A 27,957-nucleotide genomic window follows, 5' to 3' on the forward strand; every position below is an offset into this window, starting at 1 on the left:
AAATTAACGCACACTGTGTGTTGATTAGATAGATACATACTCCTACCACAAGGTGTCGCCACATAGTTGTGACCTATGTTTGAATACAGATGTACGGTAAGGGACCCGAACAAAAGCTTCATTAAAAAATGTGGTTAACACTTAAGCATGGAGCACGAGTCAGTACATTAATAGACCAACAAACAAAACATGGTACCAGGAGTAAATTATGAAGTAAAATAAAAACACATTAAGATAGGAGTTGTGACAAGCGACATGGATTCATTAAAGCCACCGGAGACGCTAACACTTTCGGGAAATGTCGACAGCAACTGGCGGACCTTCAAGCAGCAGTTCCAGCTTTATATCACGGCCATGGGACTGGAAACTAAGCCGGATGCTAGGAAGGTAGCGCTACTGCTAACTATAGCAGGCCCACAGGCGATAGAAGTGTACAATACTTTTGTGTATGAAGAGCAGGCTGATAAAGACAAACTGGATAAAGTGCTCGACAAATTTGATGCCCACTGCTCTCCCAGAAAGAACGAAACATACGAGAGATATGTATTCCGTTCACGTGTGCAGCAGCATGAGCCTTTTGATAGCTTTCTGACTGACCTGAAGCTAAAAGCACATTCATGCAACTTTGCTACGCTGAGGGACTCCATGATACGGGACCAGATCGTTTTTGGCGTGGAGGATAAAAAGATCAGAGAAAGGCTGCTAAGGGAAACGGAGCTGACATGTGAAGCAGCTATAAAAATCTGCCATGCAAGCGAGCTGTCCCAAATGCACGACAGGACTTTCAGCGAGATGGCGGGAGCGGCTAACGTGAGTGATGGCGCAGCAGTTGGTGCGGTCTCCAGCCAAGGCAAATGGCGCGCAAAGACGCGGCCTACACAGCGGTCGGAAGAAGGGACATTCAGCTGTAAGCGCTGCGGCTCGAAGCACAAACCACGACAGTGTCCGGCATTTGGTAAGCAATGCTCTAATTGCCAGGACCAAAACTTTTGCTTTGCAAGTTCCTCTTCAAAAGGAAATGAGAGGAAGAAAGGGAAGTCTGTAAACATAGTGGAAGACGATGATTTAAGTGAGACATTTTTTGTTGGCATGGTGAACTGTGAAACTGAGCAAAAAGAGGTTAATTCAATCAGAGAAGACAAATGGATAGCTCCACTGATGATTAACGGGACAATAATAACTATGAAACTGGATACTGGTGCAAAAGCAAACCTGATGAGCCTGTCTGACATCAAGGCAATGAAAGATAAGCCACAAATTAAAAAAAGAACACAGGCACTAAAAGATTATAATGGACAGAAAATCAACAGTTTGGGCGTGTGCATATTAAAGGTAACCTCAAAAGGTAAAGTGCACCACCTACTTTTCTCTGTTGTCGCTGATGGACTTGATTTACTGCTGAGTGATAAAGCATGTGAAAATGTGGAACTTGTCAAGAGAGTGTATTGCATCAACACAACTGTGAGTACACCAATTGACTATTGATTGTATAGTACAGAGTTATGCAGATGTATTTAAGGGTTTTGGTGTGTTGCCCTTCACATACAAAATCCAGCTCAAAGAAAATGCACAGCCAGTTGTGCATGCTGCAAGAAGAGTTCCAGCGCCACTCAGAGATCGCTTAAAGAAAGAGCTCGACAGAATGACAATGCTCGGAGTGATAAAAAAAGTTGAGGAGCCAACAGACTGGGTTAACTCGATGGTCTGTGTAAAGAAGACAAGTGGTGATTTAAGAGTGTGCATGGACCCAAAAGATCATAATGAAAACATCAAGCGTGAACATTATCAGATACCCAAGCGTGAGGAAATCACAAGTGAAATGGCTGGTGCCAGCTTCTTCACAAAGCTTGATGCGTCTCAAGGCTTTTGGCAGCTGAAACTGGATGAAAGCAGCACCAAATATTGCACCTTTAATACACCATTCGGCAGATATTGCTTCCTCAGACTGCCCTTTGGGATCATCTCAGCATCCGAAATATTTCATAGAGCGATGGAGCACATCATTGAGGGGCTGGATGGTGTTCGAGCATATGTTGACGACATCATTGTGTGGGGCTCTACACTACAAGAACACAATGAGAGGCTGAAAAAGGTGCTGGAGCGCATACACAAGTATGGACTCAAGCTTAACAAGAGCAAATGCGAGTTTGGAGTTCAATAAGTTGGACAGCCAACTAGACACTCCTACCACAAGGTGTCGCCACATAGTTGTGACCTATGTTTGAATACAGATGTACGGTAAGGGACCCGAACAAGAGCTTCATTAAAAAACTTGGCTAACAGTTAAGCATGGAGCACGAGTCAGTTCATTAATAGACCAACAAACAAAACACACTGAACTGTAAAACAACTTACCACTATTTAGGAAAGGCTCTGATCAGAAGGGTCTTTACAATGCACTGTTGGAAATTACCTTCCAAAGGCTAAATTCAAACTCAATACCATAACTAACTGGGTACCAAATTGCTTTACCTGATAGAACACGTTCCACACGGAGCAGCAACCATCCGGCTGGGCCTTTTGCTGCATATCATCTCCTCCCTCTCTCTCTGGTGTTAGGTTCCAGTAGATCTCTACTATCCAATAAAACTGAAATTCCACAAAAAAATCATTTAAAAAAAGTTAAAAACACTAACTTGCTTTTGGCATTGAAATAGATTAGAATCTCACCTTTTTCCTGGATGTCCATAAGACGCTTTCGATATCGGTGATACTGGTCCTGAAATACTTGGTATCGGATCGAATACAGATTTTGTGGTATCGCCCACCCCAGTATCATTGAGTAGAAAAAAACTGTCCCTACAATTTCAGGTAGGTTAACACACAGTACAGCTTAACATGCTAACCTTTGGTGAGCTACAGGAAGTTAACTTCATGTTCAACACAAAACCTTTAACGTGCATTAGGCTACATTGACAATTTTAAACAAAACTTAACTCTTTCTACTTAGATAACATTTATTTAACTTACCCTTAAATAACTACATCACGTTTTTCAGTGGAAACACAAACTGCAGAAAATGTTAGCTGCTAACTGTTGTTAGCTAAGGCAGCTATAGCCTCATGGCAAACTTAAGGTTAAAGAGCAACTTCCAGGTTAAAGACACCTGTGAATAAATGTGTAGGAAAATGATGTATACACTAGATTTTCAAAAAAATATACACTACAGTGACATGTGGCATCGTTTTTGTAAGACATTTTTACTTCCGCATCAAAAAAGCCTCCGCACGTGAGACGTACAAATGGGAAACAAGAGAGCGAAGGGGGGGAGAGAGATGTAATATATGGTTTCCTGATAAACGTTTGTCCTGACAGGCTGGCATTTTTGCAACCTGCACAAACACAATACTGCACTATGATTACAAATGGTGAAATACAATGTAAAACTACCGAAAAATACCAGCTCACTGAAACACAACCGCTCAACACAACTGCTCAACTGTTAAGAACTCAGGCACTTAGGATGTTGTACCCAATTGCAGACAGGGAGACAGAGGTAAAGTATTGTAAGATACTTTATTTTTCCATGGACAGCAAAATATGAACAAAAAGGTAACCACCAAAACTCTAGTCGAGATGACAAAAAACAGAGAACAAAAAATGAATGCGCTCACGCAGTGAGGAATCAAAAACCTTTCCAGAGTACCAGGAGCATAGACCTTACCATGACAATAGACAAGACGAACTGACACTGAACACTGGGAGACAGGGGAATTTAAACACAGGGTAACAAGACACAGGTGGGAACAATCAGGGGCGGGGCTGACACTGATGAGCACAGGAGACACACAAGGAGTGACAGGTGAAAACAATCAGGAAATTAGACACACCAGGGAAAACTAACGACAAACAGGAAAAACACAGGGAAAAGGACCAGACAATGGCCCCGTCTCAGGTCGGTTAAATTAAATCATTGCTTCCCTCACTTGTGTCGTTTCCCTGTGTTTAGTCCCTCCCTCCAGGGAAGCATGGAGGGACGCAAGGAAACCACGAGAAGCAGGGAAATGAGTTTTAAGAGCAATGGGACGTCCTTTCCTCCGGAGCGTCACGTGAAGCGACGTCCGTTTGTGATAATAATAATAATAATAAATGGGATTTATATAGCGCTTTTCTAGACCCAAAGACGCTTTACATTATGAGTCAGGTCGACAAACAAAACAAGAACAAAAACACAAACAAAAACAAAAAACAAAACAAAAACAGAAAAGCAGTCAGGAGGATGTTGGGTCAGAGGGGGGAGGGGCGGGTTTAAAGTCCTTATCTTACATTAAAAACTTTTTTTGGCAGTTGATTTCTGGGGGGTTTATGCAACAGATAGTCAATGTATGTTTCTTTATTTCATACTGAATAATATGTAAAAAAAGGAAAAATATTAGGTCCAATAAAAAAACTTTGCTTCTGGAAGCAGGCCATTTCGTGACGTCACGTGTGGTTCCCGGCTGCCGCTGTCTGGCTCCCTGCTGCCGTCCGGATCGACAGCCAATGCGCGCAGCCAGCGAGAGTTCACAACGAAAAATGGCGTCAAATATTGTTGATGTTTACGCATCAGAAAAAGCTAATAGCGCGGGTATTTGGCACAATTTGACAGAACAATTATTTGGTGTGGACGATGCGAGCAGTGACGATGAATCTGAACGATCTCTGCCGCCTTTTACACCAGAAATAAGAGGCCTAGAACCGTATAGGTTCGAGCCAGCAAAACGCGAATGTGCACCACCGGCCTCAGCTGAAAACATGGAAGTCACTCCGCCCTCGCCAGCACCAGCTCGAGTCGGCAACACAGATTGGTAGAGCTATTCATATGTTATAATATCAATCAATAATGAATTTTGTTTACATCTTCTAGCACTATAGACCATGTGCCAACTATTGAGAAATAGCTAGAAATGACCTTCAAAGGCCAACCCCCCTCGCAAGTATAAATAAATGAATAAATACACTCTTCAAGTGTATTTATTACACTGTGTGATGCTGGGACGGGCTGAACTCACCAGGATTCACGGAACCACACGTGACGTCACGACACAGCACCAAGCAGCGGCAAGTTTGAATCCAGACTTTTCTGGATACCTCTGAATTTGACCCATTTTCCCGATATTAACAAGTGATTTACAGCAAATAGGAAACGATATTCGATCTATATCACGTGTTACTGGAATAAGACCCAACAAGTTAATGCATTTTGAAACAGTTCTATGATCTTTCAGCTACAGTAAATTACGCAAGATAAGGACTTTAAGGATAAGCAGAGTTGAAGAGGTGGGTTTTGAGACGGGACTGGAACAGGGTGAGGGAATCAGACTCACAGAGGTCTTGGGGGAGGGAGTTCCAGAGCTTCGGGGCTGCCACAGAGAAGGCTCTGTCTCCGAAGCTCCGGAGTTTGGCCTTGGGGATTGAGAGCAAACCGGCTGAGGTGGATCTGAGGGACTGGGGTGGATGGTAGAGGATGAGGAGGTCAGTGAGGTAGGGGGGGGCCAGATGGTGGAGGGCTTTATAGGTGAGGACCAGGAGTTTGTAGTGAATGCGGTGTGAGACGGGAAGCCAGTGGAGTTCTTTGAGGACCGGGGTGATGTGATGCCATGATTTGGTGTGGGTGAGGAGTCTGGCGGCTGCGTTCTGGACACGCTGGAGTCTGTTGAGGGATGTTGTGCTGATGCAGAAGAGGAGTGAGTTGCAATAGTCAAGGCGGGAGGAGATGAAGGCGTGAATGAGTCGCTCAGCTGCGGGGCGGGTGAGAGAGGGACGGAGTTTGGCGATATTGCGGAGGTGGAAAAATTAGATTTTTACAACTTGGCGGATGTGGGGGTCGAGGGAGAGGGTGGGGTCGAATATCACGCCAAGGTTGCGTGCCTGGGTGGAGGGGGAAACAGGGGTGCCATCGATGGTGAGTGTCAGGTTGGGGGTTTTGCTGAGGGTGGATTTGGAGCCGATGAGGAGGAGTTCAGTTTTATTGCTGTTGAGTTTGAGGAAGTTGTGTTGCATCCAGGATTTTATTGCAGTCAGACAGGATTCGATGTGTGTGAGAGGGGGGTTGTGGGGGGATTTGGTGCTGAGGTAGATCTGTGTGTCGTCAGCATAGCAGTGAAAGTCCAGGTTGTGATGGCGGAGAATCTGACCAAGGGGGAGGATGTAGATGATGAAGAGGAGGGGGCCGAGTACTGAACCTTGGGGAACACCTTGGGTGACTGAAGCTGTGGTAGAGGAGTGATTGTTGAGGGAGATGAAGTGGGATCTGTCGGAGAGGTAGGACTGGAGCCACCTGAGTGCAGTACCTTCGATACCGATATCCCGGAGTCGGGTAAGCAGGATGGTGTGGCTCACGGTATCGAAGGCTGCACTCAGGTCAAGGAGGATGAGGATGTTGAGGGAACCGGTGTCAGCAGAGGTGAGGAGGGAATTGAGGACTTTGATGAGTGCCGTTTCTGTGCTGTGGTGAGGATGAAAACCAGACTGAAGGTTTTTTTTGGAGATGGCGGTGGAGTTGTTTGGAGATGATGCGTTCTATTGTTTTAGAGAGAAAGGGGAGGTTGGAGATGGGGCGGTAATTACTGAGGGAGGAGGGATCCAGACCGGGTTTCTTGAGGATGGGAGTGACAGCAGCAGTTTTGAAGGCAGAGGGAACGGTTCCTTGGGACAGGGAGGAGTTGAAAAGGTTGACAATGTAGGGGCAAAGGACGGGGAGGCAGGACTTCAGAAGAGGGGTGGGTAGAGGGTCAAGCGAGCAGGTTGTGGGTTTGGAGGAGCTGATCAGTTGGAGTATTTCAGGGGGGGTAACCAGAGTGAACTGGGAGAGAATGCCGTGGGGAGGAGGGCTCAGAAGGTCAAGGGAGATGGAGGGAGGAATTGTGGCGGTGGATGTTGGGGGAGATGTTTGTGTGTCAGATGCAGCGGATAGGGAGTGATTAATGGCAGTGATTTTGTCAGAGAAAAACTGGAGGAATGAACTGCTGTGGAAGTGGAGGAAGAGAGGGTGTCAGCACGGGGTTTGAGGAGCTTGTTGACGGTGAAGAAGAGGCTCCTGGGGTTACAGGAGGGGTCGATGAAGATGGTGGAGAGGTAAGCAGATTTTGCGGCATTGAGGGCGTCTCTGTAGGTAGTGAGATGGAGTTTGTAGGAATCATGGTGAACTATGAGGGATGATTTCATGGTTAGGCGTTCAAGCTGGCGGCCGGTTTGCTTCAGTTTACGGAGTGCAGGGGTGAAGAAGGGTGAGGAGGTTTTAAAAGTGACATTTTTCCTTTTGAGGGGGGCCAAGCTATTGAGGGAGGCGAGTAGGGTTGAATTAAGGTGGTTGAGCTGATCATCGGGTGAGCTGAGGTTCGAGTCCAGGGGGAGAGTAGAGGATAGCAGGTCGGAGAGGTGCTGGGGATCAGCAGAGCGTAAATTACGGAAAGTGATGTTCCTGGATGGGGGGGGGGCGGCGGACGGGGGAGGCGGTGGTGAACTGTATGAGTTTGTGGTCAGAGAGGGGAAAGGGGCAGGGGTGGAGGTCGAGTACTGTGAGGTTGGTGGAACAGACAAGGTCAAGGATGTGTCCTTTATCGTGGGTGGGGTAGGTGACATGTTGTGTAAATGAGAAATTGTCCAGAAGGGAGGAAAATTCAGAAGCGTGTTTGCAGGTGGTGGAGTCCATTTGGATGTTAAGGTCGCCGAGGAGTAACAGACGTGGGGAGAGGGATGAAGCAATGGTTAGGAGTTCAGTGAGATCAGAGAGTAAGGAGAGGTGTGGTTTAGGGGGGCGGTAAATGAGGATAACTGTCAGTGAGGGAGGGGTTTTGAAGGCGAGAAATTCGAAGGATGGTACTGAGGGGAGGGTGAGTTCTGTAGTCCGGATGTTCTGGTTGTAGATGACAGCCAGCCCACCACCACGGCGTGAGGGGCGGGGTTTAGTGATGTAATTAAAACCAGGGGGGGATGTTTGATTAAGCGAGAAGAAGTCATTGGGTTGTTGCCAGGTTTCAGTGAGCAGAAGGAAGTCAATGGATTTGTCCAGGATGAGTTCGTGAAGGATGTGGGCTTTATTGTTGAGTGACCGTATATTTAGAAGGGCAAAATTAGTCAAGTGGGGGGTTGTAGGGGTGGTGGCAGGCTGGAGAGGTATGAGGTTGTCTAGGTTAGCAGCGCGGGGGTGGGCATGAGAGGGGGGGCAGTGGAGCAGAGGAGGGGGGCTTGATGGTGGGGAGAAATGGCTTGTTATATGTGTTGGAAGGCGGAGGGGAGTGGGATCCGCTCCAGGTATTCCGTGCAGCTGGGAGTGTAGGTGAGCGGGGGAGAGTGTAAGAGAAGCAGTAGGAGTTGCGTTCTGATGACGCGTCAGGTGTGCAACAGTGCGTTGCGTGGAGCAGATGGATGCAATGGATTGTCCGTGCTGAAGGTAAACAAAACTGCGGCGGGTGCTTCGGTGAATGTAGTGGGGTCGACGAAGGAGTCCAAGATGTCTGATGACTGAGATGGAAGACGGAGTGGAGGAGTTGGTCAATGACAGCAGCTGTGAGATGGAGTATTTCAGCATGATGACAGGCGGAATGGCTGGGAGCAGTGTGATGGCAGCGATAGCAGCTAGCAGCAGATAGCAGCAGATAGCAGCTAGCGGGCTAGCTAGGTTCACAGAGGTGGAGGATTGTTGTGGAGACGAGGAAGATCCACGACATGGCAGGAGGATGTGAGCAGCGGGACGGGACAGATGCACCCCAGAGATGAAGGCAGGAGGCAGAGAGAGTCCACGGTTGTTGCGTGGGACGGAGACAGAAAGTAGGCAATGTAGCAGATAGCAATAGCACTCGGCACGTTGATGGCTACGTGAGGGCAGCCGGCTACAGCCAGCAACGGAGGCAGAAGTCCAAAATAAGTAAAAAAATAAAAATAAAAATAAAATAAAAATTTAAAAACAATGTGCATTGCATTAAAGATGTGTAAATGCAGGGCAGTGGTCCAATTCGAAAGATTGAAGAACGAATGGTAGTCGAGGGTGATAGAGGGTGACAGAGGCGGAGAAGCGGCGAACAGTCAACGCCAGCGTCCTCTCCAGCAGCGGGAAAAAAAGACGCCGCACAGCTGTTCGTCTGACAGCAGCTCTGTCCCCGTTATTTTCACAAACACCCCTGCCACACATTTACTGACACAAACATTTGTATCATCTGTTCTAGACCCCAATAAATAAAATCAAATAAGAACTCATTCTCAAAAAAGATAAACGCCATTCTTAAAATGTATAAACGAACAATAGTTTGATTAATATTGATTAGAGTGCACAATAGAAATAAAATAATTGAGAGAAGAAAAATATATATATTATCTATCAAAACCCAGTTAGATTAACATTCATTGGATTGCACACTTTGTTTGTTTGTGTGGATATGTAGCACATTAACATTTTAATAGCACTTAATGACTGACTGAATGGAAATGACAGTAAATGAAAATATAAAACGAAAAAAGCGATCATGAAAATGTTTCTAATAAACGAATAAAATGATTTTTGACCACTTTGTTGTTCAGATATATCACATATGTGTAACTAAATGATACATGAATTGAAACAAAACACAGTTTAAACTGAGGAGTGAGTTTCATTTATTTTCTTCACTCCGCTGGGGTACTGCTCTCATGTCAAGAACAAGAAGCATGAGATCAGTGCATGCACTGCATCGTCCAATCAGTGAGCGATACACAGTAAGGGGGCGGGGCGAGTATCTGAGGATTTCATCGGAGGGTGGACTGGTGGTTCCTCGATTATCGCTCCTCCATTATCGCTCCTCAATCCTCGGTCCTCCGGCAGTAATAAGAGCCATGGGACGGTACTCAAGATGGCGCAGACAAATCAACTTCCGGTGAGACCGAGGATCGAGGAGTGAGGAAATTAAAATAGTCGACCTGAGACAGGGCCAATAAACCAAGAGGAAAACATAAAAGGGAGAACAGCAAAACACCCAAACCTAGACATAGAAACGTGACATGATATAATAATCCTGACATCAACGCAACTACTAACTATTCCCGCGGTCAGAGAGCTGAGATGTGTCCCCTTTGTGATGTAATATGACGCGTTTGACGTATGACCTTAAAAAAAAGCCGTTTTTAAGAGCAAAGCTCAAAATTGCTCATTTCCCTCTGAATTCCTGCTCTTATGTCTCGTAAAACATATCAAATCCTGCAGTCACTTTTTTAATTGTAATTTTCAAGCAAGTTTAAGCATAAATGTAGAAAAAAAAAAACCTGCAAGTTGCTCTTTAAGTTAACATTAACGTGACGTTGTAAGAAAGCAAAACGAACCTTCGAGAAAGCTTTTACTCTCTCTCCTTAGCGAGCATTGTTGATTGTTCGAAACATATGGGCTCAGAACAGTCTCATAATACACACATGCACACAGAAGGATTCACACTTGTATTTCATGATCCACAAAAGGAGTCAGACTTGTATTTCCGGATTCACACTTGTGTTTTTCAATGCACACACAAATGTGTTCCGTTTCATATACATGTAAATGAAATCAAAACACTGAAAAAAGTTTTAAATGTGTATTTTTGATCCACACATATTTGTTTTCCGTTTAAAACCTCTGAACCTGCAACACAAAACACTTTCTGTGCATTGTTCGCTGTGCATTCATGTTTGGGTTTTTTGAGACTCCCCTGACGGTCACCCGATTCGTACTTGTAATTTTTTTTATCTAATAGCCAATCAGATGTCTCCTCCCTTCTAAGCCAATCACATGAGCTCGCCCCAACGAGGGTATGATTTATTGCATTCATGACGTAGCGCTTCATGTGTGCATTTGCGCTGTCCGGAGCTGACAGGTCCATGGAGCTAATCTCAGGACACCTCCACTCTCAATACAATCTTTTATATTATTAAGGTACAGTGTCACTTTCCAAACTATTCATGAATGCTTGTGTATGTGTACACAAAAACGGCAGGCAAAAACGTTTTGAATGTGTGTTTCCTATATGGCGAATACAGCTGCTTTATTTATGTCTGTATGAAGTTGTTGTGAGTGTAGAGGGAGCAGCTACATGTTAGCTTAGCCTAATCGATCAGTGGCCTGTACTACGAAGCCAGTTCAACAGACCCTGGATATCTCTGAGTTATCTGGCTTAACTAACCCTAACAAGCGAGATCCCGCTTAGCGGTCCTACGACCATACTTGCCAAACTTGAGACCTCAGAAATTGGGAGCATTTCAAGCTGTTAGAACTGTTAGCGCCGGAGCCTCGCAGAGGGGACCTGTATTTTACAGGAAAGGAGTGAGCAGAGGGTAGAGTTGTCCATTCTTGTTCTGTTTTCTGTCACTATCTTCCTCACCATGCTGAACACCCTCTCAGACTTTCAGTTGTGCGTGCTACTAAAGAGACGCGCTACCATGGAAACCAAACAATGGTGTACCTGTATTAAAGTCAGAGTGGAAACAGTCGTGAGTAAATCTGATTTTGTCAGAAATCGGGAGAAATGCGGGAGAAATATGACCCCGGGAGGAAACCGGGAGACGGCAATGAAATCGAGAGTCTCCCGCGGAAATCGGGAGGGTTGGCAAGTATGCCTACGACGCTGGTTATCAACTCGGTAAATCAACCCAGGGTTTCTCTGTCCGGCCGAGAGCACGTTCACACAAAGGGACGGGGTGAGCAACATTTGACCAATCACAAACATGGACAAGCATACTGACAGCCAACCCAGTCTCATGGCATTTCGTGTTCACCAACACGATTTTTAATCTATTGATTCGTGTTCACCAACACGATTTTCCCCTTTTTTTCGTGTTGCACAGCACGATTTTAAAAGCAATGTATTTCTACTGGTAATGTGTTTCGTACCTGCAGCACGTCTTTTTCTCCGGTCGGGTCGTGGAAGACCGGAAGCTGTGTGGTTCATAAAAACATGTTCTTACTCAATATCAAGCCACAATTATTGCTTTTATTTTAAATCGTATAATTTCGGACTTTTGTTTCCTTTTCTCTGAGGAAAAATAAATGAGGCTCAGAGCCTCAGAACACTGAAATCTGTATTTTTTCAATCTTTTTTTCCTTCTAATTTGTTATTCTTTTCAAAATAACACACTGTTATTTACTCACCAATAACACACAATTATCCTTGCTTTTATTTATTGGTTTGATTCCATAATCTCGGGCTTTGTTGGCGTCCTTCAGGAACTGAATTTCAAAATAAAAATAACCGGAAACAGACGTAGGCATTTCGAGCGCTTACCCAAGATCCTCAGCTATGGTTTAAGCTCGCCGATTGGATGTTTTAGCCGCAATGCATGCTGGGATTTGGTGTTTATATGATATGAAATCGCGAAAACATTTTAAAAGAATAAAATAATACTTAATTCCGAGTGTTCTTGCTTTTCTCTTTGAAAGTCATCACATAACGGCATTGTAATACACGGTTCGGCTACATTACATATTACAGATCTGCCGTATTTCTTTATTTATAGAGCCCTGATGAGAAGACCTTTGGCAAAACTGGAAGAAATGCCGCCGAAACTGAATACTTAACGTGGATCATAAATATATCAAAAATTAAACAACATCTTCAATTTCTCTTCACACAATACGTCTCCTTGCAGTATCAACCTTAATTCGGCTGACTTTTATATTTGATCTAATTCGTAGATTCGTAGTTATATTTACACCATAACGGTGCACAGCTGATATAAAAGGACTTTGATTTTCTTTGAATATAAGAATGTAAATACTGAGTCTGAAATAGTATAGCAATATGCTATAATATTATGTGAAAACATGTAAAAAACTACACATCTTCAAATGTTGTACATACATAAGTGTCCTACACTGATAATACAAAGTTATTATAGCTGTGTGTACCTTGTGTGCACCGCCTAGTGGTTAAAGCACGTTATTCAATTATTGTTTTTATGTGTTATATTTGATTAAAAAAATATTAAGAGTACATACTTTCATAGGGGGAAAGTAGAAGGTCTGTGATAGAAATATAGAATATAAAAAATCAAGAAGATACTGTAAGTGATCTCTACAATAAAACAGTTTAGTGCCAGATGTACAAAGAAATTAATAGGAGGATGTGCAAAACAGAAAAACGAATTAACCTTTATTTAAACATTAAATAATACTTTAGATTAAGGTCCTCTTTCAAATAAGAAAAAAACTTTGGGGGTATCTACAGATAAATATTAAGCCTGACAAAGTACTTAACCTCTAATATATTGCTTTCCTGCAATGTTAACTATGTTGAAGCACTTATTTTAACTGATATCATACATATGAATTATACTCTTATGTATGTAGATAGTATAAGAAATGTGCAGAATATGACAGTTTAATGGTGGAGGTACAAGCCCATGTTGATAGATGTCTTGTAATGTGCTGTTGAGGAACCTGTGACCCAAGATTTTCATTCATTGCATACACCGTAGTTTTGTATATGATATGTCAATAACCTTTGAAAATCTTGAAATCTTGAAAGGGATGTGCAAAATAGCCATTATACAGTCTTTAATGAACTATTAGTAGAGAATAACGAGTAATGAATATACTTTATTACTCGTTTCCATTCATGTCAAGTGCAGATAAATGTTTAGTCTTCTCAAGCACCAACTATCAAATATCTCTCCTGATTGTTGGCACTTCGCAATCAGGTTAACCTCTGAATTGTGGAGTAGAATTACAAAGTAACAATGAGCTGTCATGTGGGTATATATTAATGCTGCGCATTATGGACACAAGCGATTTTCACCCATTTATTAATTATATGTTTTACATTTGATAACACCAATGTGTTTAATACTGGCAACTTCTAATTGTGGGAAAAACGAAAACGTTCAGTAGAGACGTCCCATGGAACATTTTGCGAAACACAATAGCCAGAATGTGTAGTTCTGGGGGGGGGGGCGTTCGATTCCAGTTTTGGATAGTCTGGCGTGGTTTTTTTCCATTTCAAACAGCTGTTTGACGCTCGGCGTAACCTTGGCGCACTGCCACTCCAACATCCAATCCCAGCGCTTGAAGATTAATCACGGGGACTGTAGTCCTAAACGATAGCTGGGGATTATGGGTAGTGTAGTGTCTTAAACCATCCTAAACTCCTAGAGGCCTACGTCTGTTTCCGGTTATTTTTATTTTGAAATTCAGTTCCTGACGGACACCAAAAAAGCCAGAGATTATGGAATTAAACCAATAAATAAAAGCAAGGATAATTGTGTGTTATTGGTGAGTAAATAACAGTGTGTTATTTTGAAAAGAATAACAAATTAGAAGGAAAAAAAGATTTAAAAATACAGATTTCAGTATTCTGAGGCTCTGAGTGAGCCCCATTTATTTTCCTCACAGACGGAAACAAAAGTCAGAAATTATACGATTTAAAATAAAAGCAATAATTGTGGCTTGATATTGAGTAAGAACATGTTTTTATGAACCACACAGCTTCCGGTCTTCCACGACCCGACCGGAGAAAAATACGTGCTGCAGGTACGAAACACATTACCAGTAGAAATACATTGCTTTTAAAATCGTGCTGTGCAACACGAAAAAAAGGAGAAAATCGTGTTGGTGAACACGAATCAATAGATTAAAAATCGTGTTGGTGAACACGGAATGCCATGAGACTGGGTTGTGACAGCGCAGCGTCATACTTCATGAATGAAAAGTGAACTATAATAGACAAATATGAAGAAGTTAAACTTTAAACATCCATGACTTAAACACTCAATCCAGGATAAAGCAAGATAGCTGCACCTGCAAGGTGAATACAGAACAGCTGGTTACAAAAAACGACCGAGTGTTTGAATGCGTACATTAACAGGTTTATGATATCACTGCCCCATCTAAGACACGAGTGGATCTGACTTTAATTACATTTGACTCAAGTGCTTCGTCAACTTAATGTGTTGTTTAAAATAACACTTCGGCATACAGTATGTGACTATAATGGCGCATTTCCACTGCAGGGCCTCGCGCGGCTTAGTACGGTATAGTTGGGCCTTGGTAGGCCAGGCTCTTTATGCTGCGTTTCCATTACAGTTTAGGAACTGGGGTAGTAACCATAGTAACGCAGTGTAGGCGGAGCCGTGACGTCATCTTCAATGCGAAACACGAAACCAACATCAGCCGTTAGCTGTTAGCCCTCAGAGCTCACAGCTCCTCATATCTGTCCAGAAACTACACAAAAGTTAAACAAGTACAAACTACAGACCGTCTGCGTCACGGCGAATACAGTCGCTGGTTTATTTATGTCTGTATAGGCCGTTATTGTGAGTGTGGACGGTCGGAGCATCCATACGCGCTGCAGTGGAAATGCAGGGAAGCAAAACTGCCATGTCATGCTGGCAGCCATGCTGAACACCCTGTACCGTAGAGCATGCATTTCTGGTACAGTAACAAACAACAGATAACTGTCCTTTACGTTTTGTGAAGACAAATCTAACTTAAATACACTGTATTTTGTGAATTGTCATAAAGTTATATAGGGCAAGATCATTTTTTACGGTATAATATAATATGTATTGCATGTCTAGCTGAACCAGTAATCCATTGAAAGCAGCAAAAGTATGGTTGCACTGACCACTTTGGGTGACATTTTAAGATTGTTGCATGTGTAGCGTGCTCACTTAATTTTAGTATTCCAGCTGCTAGATGGCAACAACAGCATGATTTAATCTTATATAAAAATAAACTTCAAAAGTATGAACTAAACTACTATCATTTAGATAGAGTTTAGTGTTTAGTGAGTTTCTAAATGTATGCACTGACTGATCTGTTGAAGCAATAAGGAAACAAATCACTTTTCATACTGCCTTTATGAAAGTGTATTCATAGTCTCAGAAAGTTTAATCTTGCTCTATTTAGATTAAGGAGCAGCAACTGACATTATTTTCCTGAATGTCAAATATAAGGTCCACGGGCCATGCTTGAGGTACAGGCAATAATATCACAAAATACTTTAGTTGTATATTTTAAATGTTTATTGATACAGCCCCATGCTGCTTTGGTTTCAAAAAGGTCTTAACAGTCAAGTAGTTTGATAAAATAAATTAAGCAGGTCACTGAAACAAGAAACATTTATTTTGTAACAAAGTATCCTTGGCTGTTTCACTGAATAAGTCAATACTGTGCACACAAATTTAGGCCTTACTGTTTGTAAACCATAACCAATAACCCTCTATAAATCAGAATAAAACATGTGATTCCTACACAGCTAATATTAAAATCATTACTTAACATTGAGATTTTTCTCCTTCATGTTTCAGCAGTAAAATATAAGCAACTAGTAGCTGTTTTCAGAAGTCACCTGCTCCACAGTCCCATAATAAATATTGTAACCACAGGAGTAAAGCAGAAGGTGCTGTGCTAAAGATATGTTTACAACATATTTACAGAAATATTCAAATTTCTATACAGACAATGTTATACTAGTTAGACTAGGAAGAGTTTAACATTTTGAGAAACATTTCAGTTAGATGAGAAAATTCATACCACTAGCCTTTGTTTAAAGCTAAAGCCGGGAGCCAGTAAGCTTAGCATAAAGACTAAAGGCAGGTAGAAAACAGCTAGTGGTAAGAACGTAACATGATGGATCCAGATTTTAACTTAATCTGTACAAAAACAGAAAACAAGCACTGTTTTTTTTAATCGAGGATCTTGCAATCTTAACACATCTCTTGGTAAACAGTCAGGAGCAGTAGAGGCACTGTACAGATTTGTCAGGTTAATGGATAAACATAAATACATTTTTGCACAATAAATTGTGAAGCTACGACTCCCTTACTCGCTTAGTTGAACACATCCAACAAAGGTGTTGCATCATGTTTTAATATGGATTAGTAAGTGCATTATAAACCCTGACAGAGTGGTAGGTTTTTCTTGTAGCATCCAGTCTTTTTGCTAAACATAGCTATGCACCTCCTGGATCCTGTAAATTCCTCTTGAACAAAAGAAAAGTATTTTCTAAGTTCTAATTGCTACTTAAACTGTTGAATTCTGGCAGCTGTTTGGTCATTCTCCTGACTGCTTACAAACGGAGAAGTGAACAGTGGTGGTGTAGCCACTGAAATGGAGTTTGAGACTGAATTGATATGAGTGCTAGTGCCTACTGCCACGGAAGCAGTGGCTGCTGGGTAAAAATGGACATCTACTGCCACTGTAGTGAGGCCAAGGGAGACTTGGTGAGAAAGAAGCAGGGGGTGGTTGCCATGTGAGATGCTGAGGCTGTGGTGGATGGGCGCTCCACCTGCCTCAGCACTTTGAAGGGTTAATGAGGAGCGCAGGCCCTCCTGATGCCTTGATGGTGGAGAGGGGGAAGGTGAATGGGAGGGTAAAGACGATGGGGGAGGCAGGACATTGTGGCATGGGCTGCAGCGGTTATCTCCTCTGCTACTGGTCCAGTCCTCAGCACACTGCAGCTGGATGCTGGGCTGGGACAAACTGCTGCGCTTCTCCTCCTCCAGAGAGGGATCAATCTGAAATAGTATAACGACGATAATGCACATTTAACTAATTGAATTAACTATAAGGTAACATTTTGGCACCGCGAGATGTCGAAAGCTATGCAGTCCTCAAACTTGAGAGGCAAATGTAGAACAAGAGAAGGTCACTGCAGTGGTTATCTTGAAATGAATTTAGCTTTTAATTTCTTCAACAATCTCATGATGGACAGTTAAGAAAAAAAAACATTTCAGTTCAAAATAGTTTGCAGACATCATATTTTGTATTACATAAAGTCTTCATGTACTTCCTAATATTATGCTTACATTACCCACAATGCAACTTGGTTGCTTAGAGGGTAGTCTGATATTTGGATGTGGTATGCTAACCTAATCTATTTGCATGCAAAGATGGGCAATGGGCTATTATGTCTGGTAACCTCACTTCTTTCTAATCCCTTCGTTGTTATTTATTTTTTAACCTTAAGGAGATTTTTCACACTTTATTTTCTGAACTACCACAGCGCTACATTATTTGTTCAATCTGTGGATTCCAAGTCATCCTAAATTTCAAGTCGGAGAAAGAATTTCCCTGGACAGGTTTTCATGTGTTTCTATTAATCAAACCTTTGTGTCGAGAATGGGCTCAGGGTAAGTTTCTACAGTGACTGAGTAATCATCCAGGGCAGGCTGTGTGTCCTCCTGAAGATCCTCAAATGTGGGCTCCATCTTCACCGTGACTAGGCTCAGGCCTGGAGGAAGGGCTCGGGTGTCTGATGTGTTAGGGCTCTGCTCAATCACTGTCACACAGTCATCATCTTCAAAAGCTCTGAGCATAAAAACAACATTCTTACAAACAGTTAAAGAGATCACTTGCAAGGCCACGCTCATGTATTTCTATTCCTGTGAAATAATGCAGATACCTGTTTTCATACGAACGTCCTTCAGCACGACATTCAGTGTGTCTTATGGGGATACCTAGATTCCTCTGAGCTGCCAAAGACATTCAAAATGTAAAGGAATAGTTTGGCATTTTGGCCAACATGTTTTATTTGCTTTTTGGTGGAGAGAAAAATTGACACCACTCAGAATTTTTACTTTGAGGCAGAGTCAGGCTGTTTCCTCCTGTTTTCAGTCTTTGTGCAAAACTCAGCTAAGTTTCCAGGCTGCTGAGCATTCCACACATTTAGAAAAGCAGCTAATATACTATTTGAGACTCTCTATTTTACAGTAACCTGTTGCCAACATTACCAACAATGCAACTGGACAGCCAACAGTTCTAAAAAGATCTGGAGTTCTAGCTAGTAAATGGCTAATGTAGCTTCGAGCTGTAGCCACAGGCAGAAATATAAGAGATAAGGAGGCTAACATACAGTTTACTTATCAAAGTTGCACATTATTATTTATCTGGCACAAATAAATACTTATACAACTTTCTTTTTAGATATATATCCCAAAACCTGTAAACAGTCGTTATTGGTAATATAATTCACCTTATTAATAGACATGATAGTGGTATCAATGTTATATCTTAATCTCCACCCTAAAGCAAATAAGTTCATTTCCCAAAATGTGATACTGTCTTTTGAAGAATAAAGATTTTTCTGAAGTTTACCATGATCAGAATGTGAATTAGGTGTGCTGACATTTGATGCATCTGAGGATCTCTGACCTGCTCGGACGGTTGGTGCAGCTTCATTCTTCTGGACCACTGCATAGAAGGTAACAGTGATGAAGATGAAGGCCAGAGATACACCCACTCCCACAACGATGGGGATGTCATGTTTCTCCAGCACAGGCAGCCATGATGGAGACTGCTGTGTTACTCTGGAGTGTAAAAAAACAGAAACATCATGATATCTTCATGTTTTTAAAAAGAAAAACTTTGTACAACTTCATCTTCACTAAACCCATCACGCCTCACACATAGCTCACACATGTTGATCTACCTGGGGTCATTGCTGGTCATAGGTGATTGGGAGGTGTTCCTTTTCAGCCACTCTGTAAGTTCTGAGTTATTGCCAGATTTATTCGACTGAACTGGGTCACCTTGCTGGCTGGTATTCAGCTGTACCTGGTCAGACATGTTGACCTGATGGACAACAGGAATCTTAGTTTCCAGCGTTGAAGGATCTGAGGTTTGATGGATGGTTGAGATTGAAGTGTGTTTTTTGTTTTGGAGTGTAAAAGTTTCAGTCTGTGCCAGAGGAGATTGTGAGTGGAGCAGTGGATGTTGTGTTGGAGACGAATGAGCAAGCAGAGACATGGTTGAAGTTGACTGAGTGTGAATTGGGTTTTGTTGAGGCTTTGTGAACAGAGAAGTTGGAGGTTGTGAGACAGGTAGATAATGTGGGATAGTCCATAGCTCAAGATGGTACTTCGGAAAAAGACTTGGAGTAAATGTTTGCCGTGTGTCGGATTCAGATATTTGTGAGATGGCTGGTGATGGCTGCAGATCTGTTTTCTGGTGTAAATGTAGACTGTGGTGCTGGGGTTTGGTTTGAGAAATGTGAGTTGAGGTTGGCTCATGGTAGAGTGAGTATATTTTACTTTTGGTAGTCATTTTGTGTGTTTTTGTTTGGCGCAACTCAGCTTTTGAAGCAGAAGACTGAGTAACTGAACCAGAATGGGTCATCTTAGCTGAGGTTACAGAACTCTCTGTTCTAGTCAATGAATATGAATCCTTTTTGAGAAAGCCAAAGGGTTCACCCAATGAAAGGTTGGACGTCTCAGTAAAGGGCTGTATGATATGACTGGCTATAGACATAGCATGGATGTTAGAGCCCTGAGGATCAGGTTTTATCAACAATTTGTCACTGACTTGCTGCTGAAATTGTGTATGTGGTGATGTTACTCTCAAATGGAACTGACTTTCAGTAAGTAGATATTTCAAAGTTTTACCCAAAGCTTTGTTGGCGGCAACTGATGTCTGGCTGAGTGTTATTGGTGGTTCACTATTTGAAATCATAAGAGGAGCTCTAGTATGCTGCAGGGGGGAGTAGATATCTACTGACTGGAAGTTGGGATGTGGAGGGGGTAGCAACATAGGAGGCTGCATCTGTGTGACTAACGACTGAGTTGGACTGGTTGTTGGATGATTTGGGTTGTGCTGTAAAAACCAGCCAAGTGATCGGGATGGCATCTTTAGCTCGGCCACTGCTCCCTTTACGAGTGGAGGCGAAGAAGGTGCTCTGTTTGTTTTAGCATCACAGTGGGGTAAGGAGCCTGGAAATAAAACAAAAAAGTTGACAGGAAAAATATGTTTTACTAAAATTTGAAAAACAAAAGAAAAATAACTTTTAAGATATGTAAAACTGCCAAACGACCAGAACTATCACTAATACATTCTATACTTCTACATTTCTACTAAATACAATCAATTGTTCGCAATATTTAGCATCAACGCTGTAACTAAATCAAGTTTCACATAAAAACATAATATTTGCTTGGCTACCCTGGGTGGCCATTTCAATATTGGCCTTTATTTTATCCTGTGCAAGATCTCAGCAATTTCCTGACTATAAGAATGTTGTCATAACCCATAGAAGTATTTTTCCATACATGCGGCCTCATGTTGCCACTGTGCCTGCACATGTGGATTATGGGTTGTCCCAAGATGTTGCTCAGCCATAGAGTCACTGGATTGGGACACTGGCAGGTCTTTGCTTGTTTTGGTGCTCTAGAAAATATGAAAGACTCTTAGTTTCAGGACTGGCACAACACATTGATGCTATCAGACATGAACTGAGCAACGAAAAAACGAATTAGCATGTATCATGATGACACAAATATCAGAGAAGTGATGAAAATTCACAAAATGAAAAGAGCACGCACATTTAAGAATATTTCATAGTTGCCACGAATGAAAACTGGACATAGAGTTCTCACATTCATTTTGGAGCCAAACAGTGTCACACACAATCAGCAGAGATTTGACAATTTCCTGGTTACTCACAGCAAACAAAACCAGTCTTGTCTGTTTGCCTCTATCAGCTGGACGATGTTCAGCTTAAGACAGAGGACAGCATTAAAGACAGCATGGAGAATTAAGTATTTCATATGCACTGTTTCTTCCAATAAAACAAAAAATTCATATCCAATGCCTTGACAACTAAAGGTACTTTAGTACTTTAAAATGACAAAGTAAGAAAGCAACATTGGCGTATAACTATATAGAGAGTAAGTACTTCAAAGTTAAAATATCTAAGTTGTGTTTTTAGTTTTATGAGGTATTTTCACACTGCAATTGAAGAAGAAACAGTGACATTCTGTTGACACACCTGTGACAGCGAGGATGCTGCGTCTCTGATGTCGTCCGGCTCGGTTTTCAGCAGTACAGAAATATTCCCCGACGTCAGAATACTGCACATTTGAAATATGCAGAGTTCCATCTTCTGCTTGGACCACAAGATATAAAGTAAAATGAATCACAGAGAGCTCAAACAAAGTCAAATCCATTTAAGAAATCTGAGATTATTCCAAGGATGTTTGCTTCCCACCTGATGGAAATAATGGCAAAGTGCCTCTAACCTTTACTTTCACTCACCATCAATGTGTCTGTCCTCAGTGGGGCTTATGTCTGAATATGTCTCTGCTCTGCCCTGGGTCCAGCTGTACTTGATGGGCTGAAGCCCAACAGCCATGCAGGACAGGTCCACTGCCCCCCCGATCCTGCAGCTAACCCGATCTATGAAGTTCACTATGATGGGACTCACTGGGATGAGAAAAATGTAAGGCAATACACTTTTTTACACATGAAGCAATATCAAATATTTTTCTTAAAAGTATTGTGAATATAATATAATGTTGAGAAATGTCATGTATTTGAATTTTACCCCTTAAAAGACTCTTTAACAGGTATTCCTCTAATACAATCATAGAGAAAAAAACAGACTTTACTCAGTAGCAATAGACTCTATACTGTGAATTGTGCATACAACTTTGAATTGACCAAATTGACTACAAGATTTAAAGTGATAACTTTATTGGAGTCTGTATTCAAGTTTTTTTTTCAATCCTACCTCAAGAGTTTTAGGAAATTTTGGAACATTTATGCAAAAAAAGTAAGTTTTGACAGTCCTGACTTGACCTGGACTTCAGCTATTGATTTTGAGGAGTAGTCGACACAATACAATGCATTTCAGTTTATGTTAAGATTACCAGCCACTTTCAGCATTGCTGTGTTGCGGCTGTGGCCCAGAGTGTTGGAGGCCTCGCACACATACGCTCCTTCATCGTAGCTCCGCGCTGAATTGATGTACAGTGTGGCATTTCTCAATCTGTATGAGAAATATGTCAATAGTCATTTCACTTCATTTAGACTTTTCTAAGTATTTGGATTCTTTGTTAATAGTGATGGTATGAAAGAATAACACAGTTGCCTCAAGAATCAAAGGTAACAATGATTGATTGATGTACAAATAGTAAATTTGCAGGTGAAGTATCCCTTTAAGTATATGTAATTTCAAGTACTTTATACTGTACCTTCAATCAATTATTTCTAAATGGTTGCTGATCAAACCCAAGCACTTTAAATCAATTGTACCACAGCAAAAACATATTTTTTTAAAGCTTGCAACACAAAAAGATGAACATCTGAGTTCTTCATCCTCAAATTATAAAATACCGAAAATATTATGAACCATTTTTTGCTTTTCAACAAAAACACATTGACGTACCCAAAAACGATTTTCCCTCCAGTCTGCTTGGAGTGGCCTCTCTTCACCCAGCTGATGGAGGGTGGAGGATGACCGGACACGTCACACTCCAGCACCACGCGAGCCCCCACAGGCACCGTCAACACCTGGGGGCGCAGTTTGACTGATGGAGGGGCTGCCAGGAACAGAAAAGAATGATTGTTATTACACACACAACAAGTTCAGCTTCCAGATGCACAGTTTGGGGGCTTTTTTTAAATTACCCACCCAGCACAGACAGGGTCGCTCTTCTAGAGGTGAGAAATCTTTGAAGGTGGATGTTGGAGGCTCTGCAGAAGTAGCTCCCACTGTCATCCTCCTGGACACTACAGAGAAAAAATCAAGACATACACTTTTAGAAACGTTTCAAGCCTGACATTTAGTTATAATATGAGCACAAATATTGCATACGGTTATGTTACAGTACACCAATGTACAGACATAAACTGCACGCACTGAAAACACGTAAACTATGACTTTAATTAAATGTATTATGTCAACAAATGTCACTGTATTAGGTTAGTTGAAGCAATCCTATTTGAATTTAAACGTGATATTGTTGCTTTCAACGAGCCTAATACGGTTATGTGAAATCTGTTGACTTAATACATTTAATTTAAGTCAACGTTTCAGTCTTTTCCGTGCATAAGGCATGTCTTTAAAAACACTATAAGTATATGCACACACACACACACACACACACACACACACACACACACACACACACACACACACACACACACACACACACACACACACACACACACACACACACACACACACACACACACACACACACACACACACACACACACACACACACACACACACACACACACACACACACACACACACACACACACACACACACCTGTAGAAGAAGAGGTCTCCACTGGGCAGCATGGTCTGATGGCCTTTAGGAGAGAGAAGCTGGCTGTTTTTGAACCAGGCCACCTGTGCTGCTGGTCGGCTGTATGGGGGTCTGCAGGTGACTGTAACATTTTCTCCCCTCTTTACCGTCTTGTTTACAGGCTGCTGGACGAAACTCCATTCCATATCTAGAAACACAACATGTGTGTCCCTTAGAAATTAGTGTTTCAATCCTGCCGCGTATGCACTAATCCCTGTCTCGCCGTTACAACTAAGGCATCAAGAGTCATGTTTCGTGAGTAGTTGTTGTTTGATATAACTGTACAAAAGAGTCTAAGAAGAGCCATATTGTAAAATAGGTAAAACAATCAGTAAACAGTTGAAAACAACATGGAATATATTAATTATACTATAATAGATACTTTTATATTTCTGTAAAACCATTTAACCACGTAGTGTTTTTATTGTTTCAGATGTGTGTTCTTTTTCTACTTGGCTACTACACAAAAACCAAGGCTAATACAAGAAATGTTTACATTATGTTTATTCTCAGATAACAGATGAACAATTAAGTGTAGTTTTAGATAGAAACTACAAGTTAAATCAGCCACACTGTTATTTTACTTGACACAGCAGTTCATGTCCGAGCAGTAAATATTATTCACTCGTAATAAAAATAGTGAATTAAAATGAAACAGTTTACTACAGATGTGGTGCACAGTACCGGCGGTCAGCAGGAAGGCAGGCTGCGACTTGATGGTCTCTTTGTGGTTTGACACTTCACAGTGATACGAGCCCTCGTGCTCCCGGGTCACGTTACTGCACACAACACAGACATAAATTCAGTCAGCAGTACAAAAGCTCCACACCGTGTGGAATTATAGGTTTTATATTAAACATATTCATGAGCAAAACTCAATGCTACATTTTTATAGTGCATGGTTCTTTTCTCATCATTACAATTTCACAATAAAGCATTAATATTCCTCTCGTCCCGTGCAGTGCTGGACCTGAATGTGAGCAGCTGTCCATTGTTCTGCAGGCTGAACGAGGACGAGCAGTTGGACAGGAGGCAGCCGTCTTTGAACCAGTGCACCATGGGAACAGGGAAGCCGCGGACAGCGCAGTGCATGGAGACCTCTGTTCCCATAACAACGGTGATGCTGTCTGGGCCGTGGATGAACTGCAGCCTTCTAGGGACCCCTGCAAGGTAGAGTTACAATGCTTTGAGATAACAGATAATATATTCAAATATCTCATTTAATGTAGCACCAGGTGTGGAAATGCTGCCCATGGTTTGGTTTGTAGGAAAAAGGTTGTTATAGGCACACAACCTCTCCATCTTTAAACATCGAGACTCAGTCAATCACCCTGTCATAAGATGTATTACCAGTGATCTCTTTTGTACACATCATTGTATTGTATGTGATAGAGTTGGATGGTCTTCTGTCCAAGAGAGATCTGACACTCATATGGAAGAATACCGTATAACTGTTCAGAATTGCTCCGTCAACACCAGACACACTCTTACTTCATGTTTCACGAGCTTGAACAAGAAAAAAAAATGCTTTTAATTTCGTACGCCTTACTCCTGTAACAGAATACAGCACCTCCGTGAAATCAATGTACTTGTACTATTTGGACATTTAAAAAATGTATCTTAAACCTTTTATCTTCGTTTTTGTAATTGACATTATGGCATTGTAAATGAAGGTCACCCTTCTTGATCTTTCTCAAGTAAATAAAGGTTGAATGATTGTATGAAATACTTTTTAAAAATAGAATACAAATCTTTAATTTGGGAACAGATCATTTGTCAGGCTTCCTAATAGTTTGAAGAAATATGTTCAATAGTAGAACATGTGTATAAACTAAAACATGTAAATATAAAGGACTCACCCTGCACAGTTAGTTGAGCCGGCTTGCTCTTCTTGCTGATGTTCAGTAAAGGATTGTGCGTTACACAAATGTATAGCCCTTCATCCTCTAATGTGACGTTGAAAAGATGCAGAGTGCCTGAGGTCTTCTTCTGTTTACCACCTCCATATTCCCCCTAAACATGTACAGTTATGATACATTTGGGTCAGAAAGTTCAATAAAACTACAGGTAAGTGTTATTCGTTGCTCTTCAAATCAGTGCTCACCTGAATGTGTCTCCCTTTTGTGACTAACGCCCCGTCTTTGAGCCAGGTGAGGCTAGCAGGAGGAGAACTTTCTCCTGACACACACTGAAAGAAAACTCCCACTCCTTCTCTGACCGTCTGGACCTGCGGACTGAAGAAAACATCCTCCAAACCTGGAACACACAGGATAAATAATAATGTTAACATATGAGCATATAAATGTGTGATGTTGGATTGTCTTAAAATAAAAAAAAGGACAAAGACTCACCCAGTTCAGATGAGACAGCAAAGCTGGACAGGATGAGTAAGCAGAGGTGGGAAGTCATCTGTGGGAGCGTCCAGATGGAGACACAGATCTGCATCCTACTGCAGATCTGTCGGAGAGGCATGAGGAAACCTCCACACAGCTTCATCCATGGTGTCAGCTGGGGCGTATTGTAGATGTGTTACATTTGAACTCTGTTGAAACTCTGCTTTCATGGATTTTGATGTAGACTGGCGTTTGATCTAGCGTTAATCAGGTATTTAACATGCTAAATATCTACCCCAAAGGTTATTTTAATTAGACAGAAAAAGCTAATAGTTTTAGAAATAAATTGTTATTTATGCATAGTGTAAAATGTTAAAGGACACTTATTATTATACTTATTAAAAAAAGTGAAAAACAGTGTCATGTACATTTAATAATAGCATGAGACGAAGCCACCATAACATATTTGAGTCTGGGGAGATATTCCAACAGTTTCAACACAGCGATTTTAAGTCAGCAGCGTTATAGGAATATAGGATGGATATATTCTTCATTAATATGACATCTCACATTTTTCACTGCACTACTACCACTTCCTACACAAAAGCTGCCCTTCAACACCACTGAAGATGCCGTTTGCATAGATCACTTTTGATCATCTTCTAGCAAATGAATTCAACAGATTTATTTAAAATGTCTCTCTCTCTGTCTCTCTAGTTCTTAAATCCCCCCTCCCTCTTTTTCCCTTTGGCTTAATTCCTATTTTGGTTGTGAGTCTGTTGCACCGCAGCAAGCTCAGCTTTGTCCTCTTTAGTCCCTTGAATGGGCCCAGCCACTTTATAGAGCTCGCACTGTGGCCCTCCACTCAATGAAAGTGACATGAAAAGAGGCTGCGGAGCTTTGTACTATGAAGATCAGTTATTGGCCCTCTGCAAGGAGAGCTACCCGTCTGATCACATAGGCTTTCATGATCCTCAATAATGCCATGTAAGGCCTGATCCTTCATTGTTTGAACATGCCATACATTTTGATAAAGCAATGCTGAATTTGTAAGAAAATATGAGGGAAAATTAAAGGTAAATATGCCAAACACAATTTTTGATATCAAGTGGATCAATAAAGGATAAAGGAAAATTGATTTGGTGTGCTTTCAAATGCATCAGTTTAACAGGTTTAGCTGATTTTTTTATTATAAAACGTACACTTTTAACCACATTTTGGAGAAAGAAATCAGAAGAAGAAAAAACAAATATGGGTTCTAAAATTGTGCACATATTGTTGGGCATAAACTAAAATACCTAAAAAAAGATGATGGAAATAAATCTTCAGTCCAGTGCAACTAAATAATTGCATGAGAAGAAGGTTCAAGGTTCGTTTTTCACTAATGTCTGAAAGTCACTTGGAGTTGAAATCTGGTTGTCGTAATGTAACTTAAATGTAGCCTTACGAGCTTAAATATAGATATTTGTTAGATGTTACACAAAGTCACAATTGTTTTTATGATATCAACAAATAAATGGCTTACATCCGCAATGTTATTTGGTCCTTAGACAATGTAATCTACGGCACCTTTATATTAGAATTGTATGATTGTATTTGTATCATAACCACAATAGCATCACAT

The 27,957-nt window shown here is 41.5% G+C and overlaps 2 protein-coding genes across 8 annotated transcripts; one reads left to right on the plus strand and one right to left on the minus strand.

The window, feature by feature from the left end:
- The first annotated feature begins 122 nt into the window (after positions 1–122).
- On the plus strand, positions 123–26,286 carry LOC307043264 (uncharacterized protein). Of its 7 annotated transcripts, none has more exons than XM_079687614.1 (4): positions 123–2,238; positions 22,006–22,124; positions 24,963–25,170; positions 26,151–26,286. In XM_079687614.1, exon 1 carries the CDS (start codon positions 256–258, stop codon positions 1,483–1,485), a length of 1,230 nt encoding a protein of 409 aa, XP_079543740.1. In that variant the 5' UTR covers positions 123–255; the 3' UTR covers positions 1,486–2,238; positions 22,006–22,124; positions 24,963–25,170; positions 26,151–26,286. The 7 variants fall into 7 exon arrangements, with proteins under 7 accessions (XP_079543740.1, XP_079543737.1, XP_079543739.1 ...); XM_079687611.1 differs by having other exon boundaries at positions 25,003–25,170; XM_079687613.1 differs by having other exon boundaries at positions 25,003–25,170; positions 26,147–26,249.
- Positions 15,944–27,957, minus strand: LOC307043263 (uncharacterized protein). Its single transcript, XM_079687609.1, has 18 exons — positions 26,352–27,957; positions 26,105–26,256; positions 25,860–26,013; positions 24,971–25,163; positions 24,685–24,779; positions 23,962–24,148; positions 23,319–23,416; positions 23,073–23,226; positions 22,555–22,673; positions 21,941–22,108; positions 21,675–21,788; positions 21,350–21,402; positions 20,956–21,073; positions 19,344–20,619; positions 19,010–19,221; positions 18,318–18,387; positions 18,022–18,223; positions 15,944–17,430 (listed from the first exon to the last, which is right to left on the minus strand). The coding sequence occupies exons 1-18, from the start codon at positions 26,494–26,496 to the stop codon at positions 16,933–16,935; spliced, it is 4,008 nt and encodes a 1,335-aa protein (XP_079543735.1). The 5' UTR covers positions 26,497–27,957; the 3' UTR covers positions 15,944–16,932.

Source organism: Notothenia rossii, assembly GCF_949606895.1.
Source record: "Notothenia rossii genome assembly, chromosome: 6".
Lineage (NCBI taxonomy): Eukaryota > Metazoa > Chordata > Actinopteri > Perciformes > Nototheniidae > Notothenia > Notothenia rossii.

What these genes read in the sequence shown, in the direction of transcription:
- LOC307043263 (XM_079687609.1), bottom strand. Translation starts at nt 26,496, where the DNA reads ATGAAGCTGTGTGGAGGTTTCCTCATGCCTCTCCGACAGATCTGCAGT. An exon ending in TGCTGTCTCATCTGAACTGG is followed by an intron (nt 26,257 to 26,351) that starts GTGAGTCTTTGT and finishes TGTGTGTTCCAG; the next exon opens with GTTTGGAGGATGTTTTCTTC. An exon ending in AGCAATGCTGAAAGTGGCTG is followed by an intron (nt 22,109 to 22,554) that starts GTAATCTTAACA and finishes TTCTCATCCCAG; the next exon opens with TGAGTCCCATCATAGTGAAC.
- LOC307043264 (XM_079687614.1), top strand. Translation starts at nt 256, where the DNA reads ATGGATTCATTAAAGCCACCGGAGACGCTAACACTTTCGGGAAATGTC.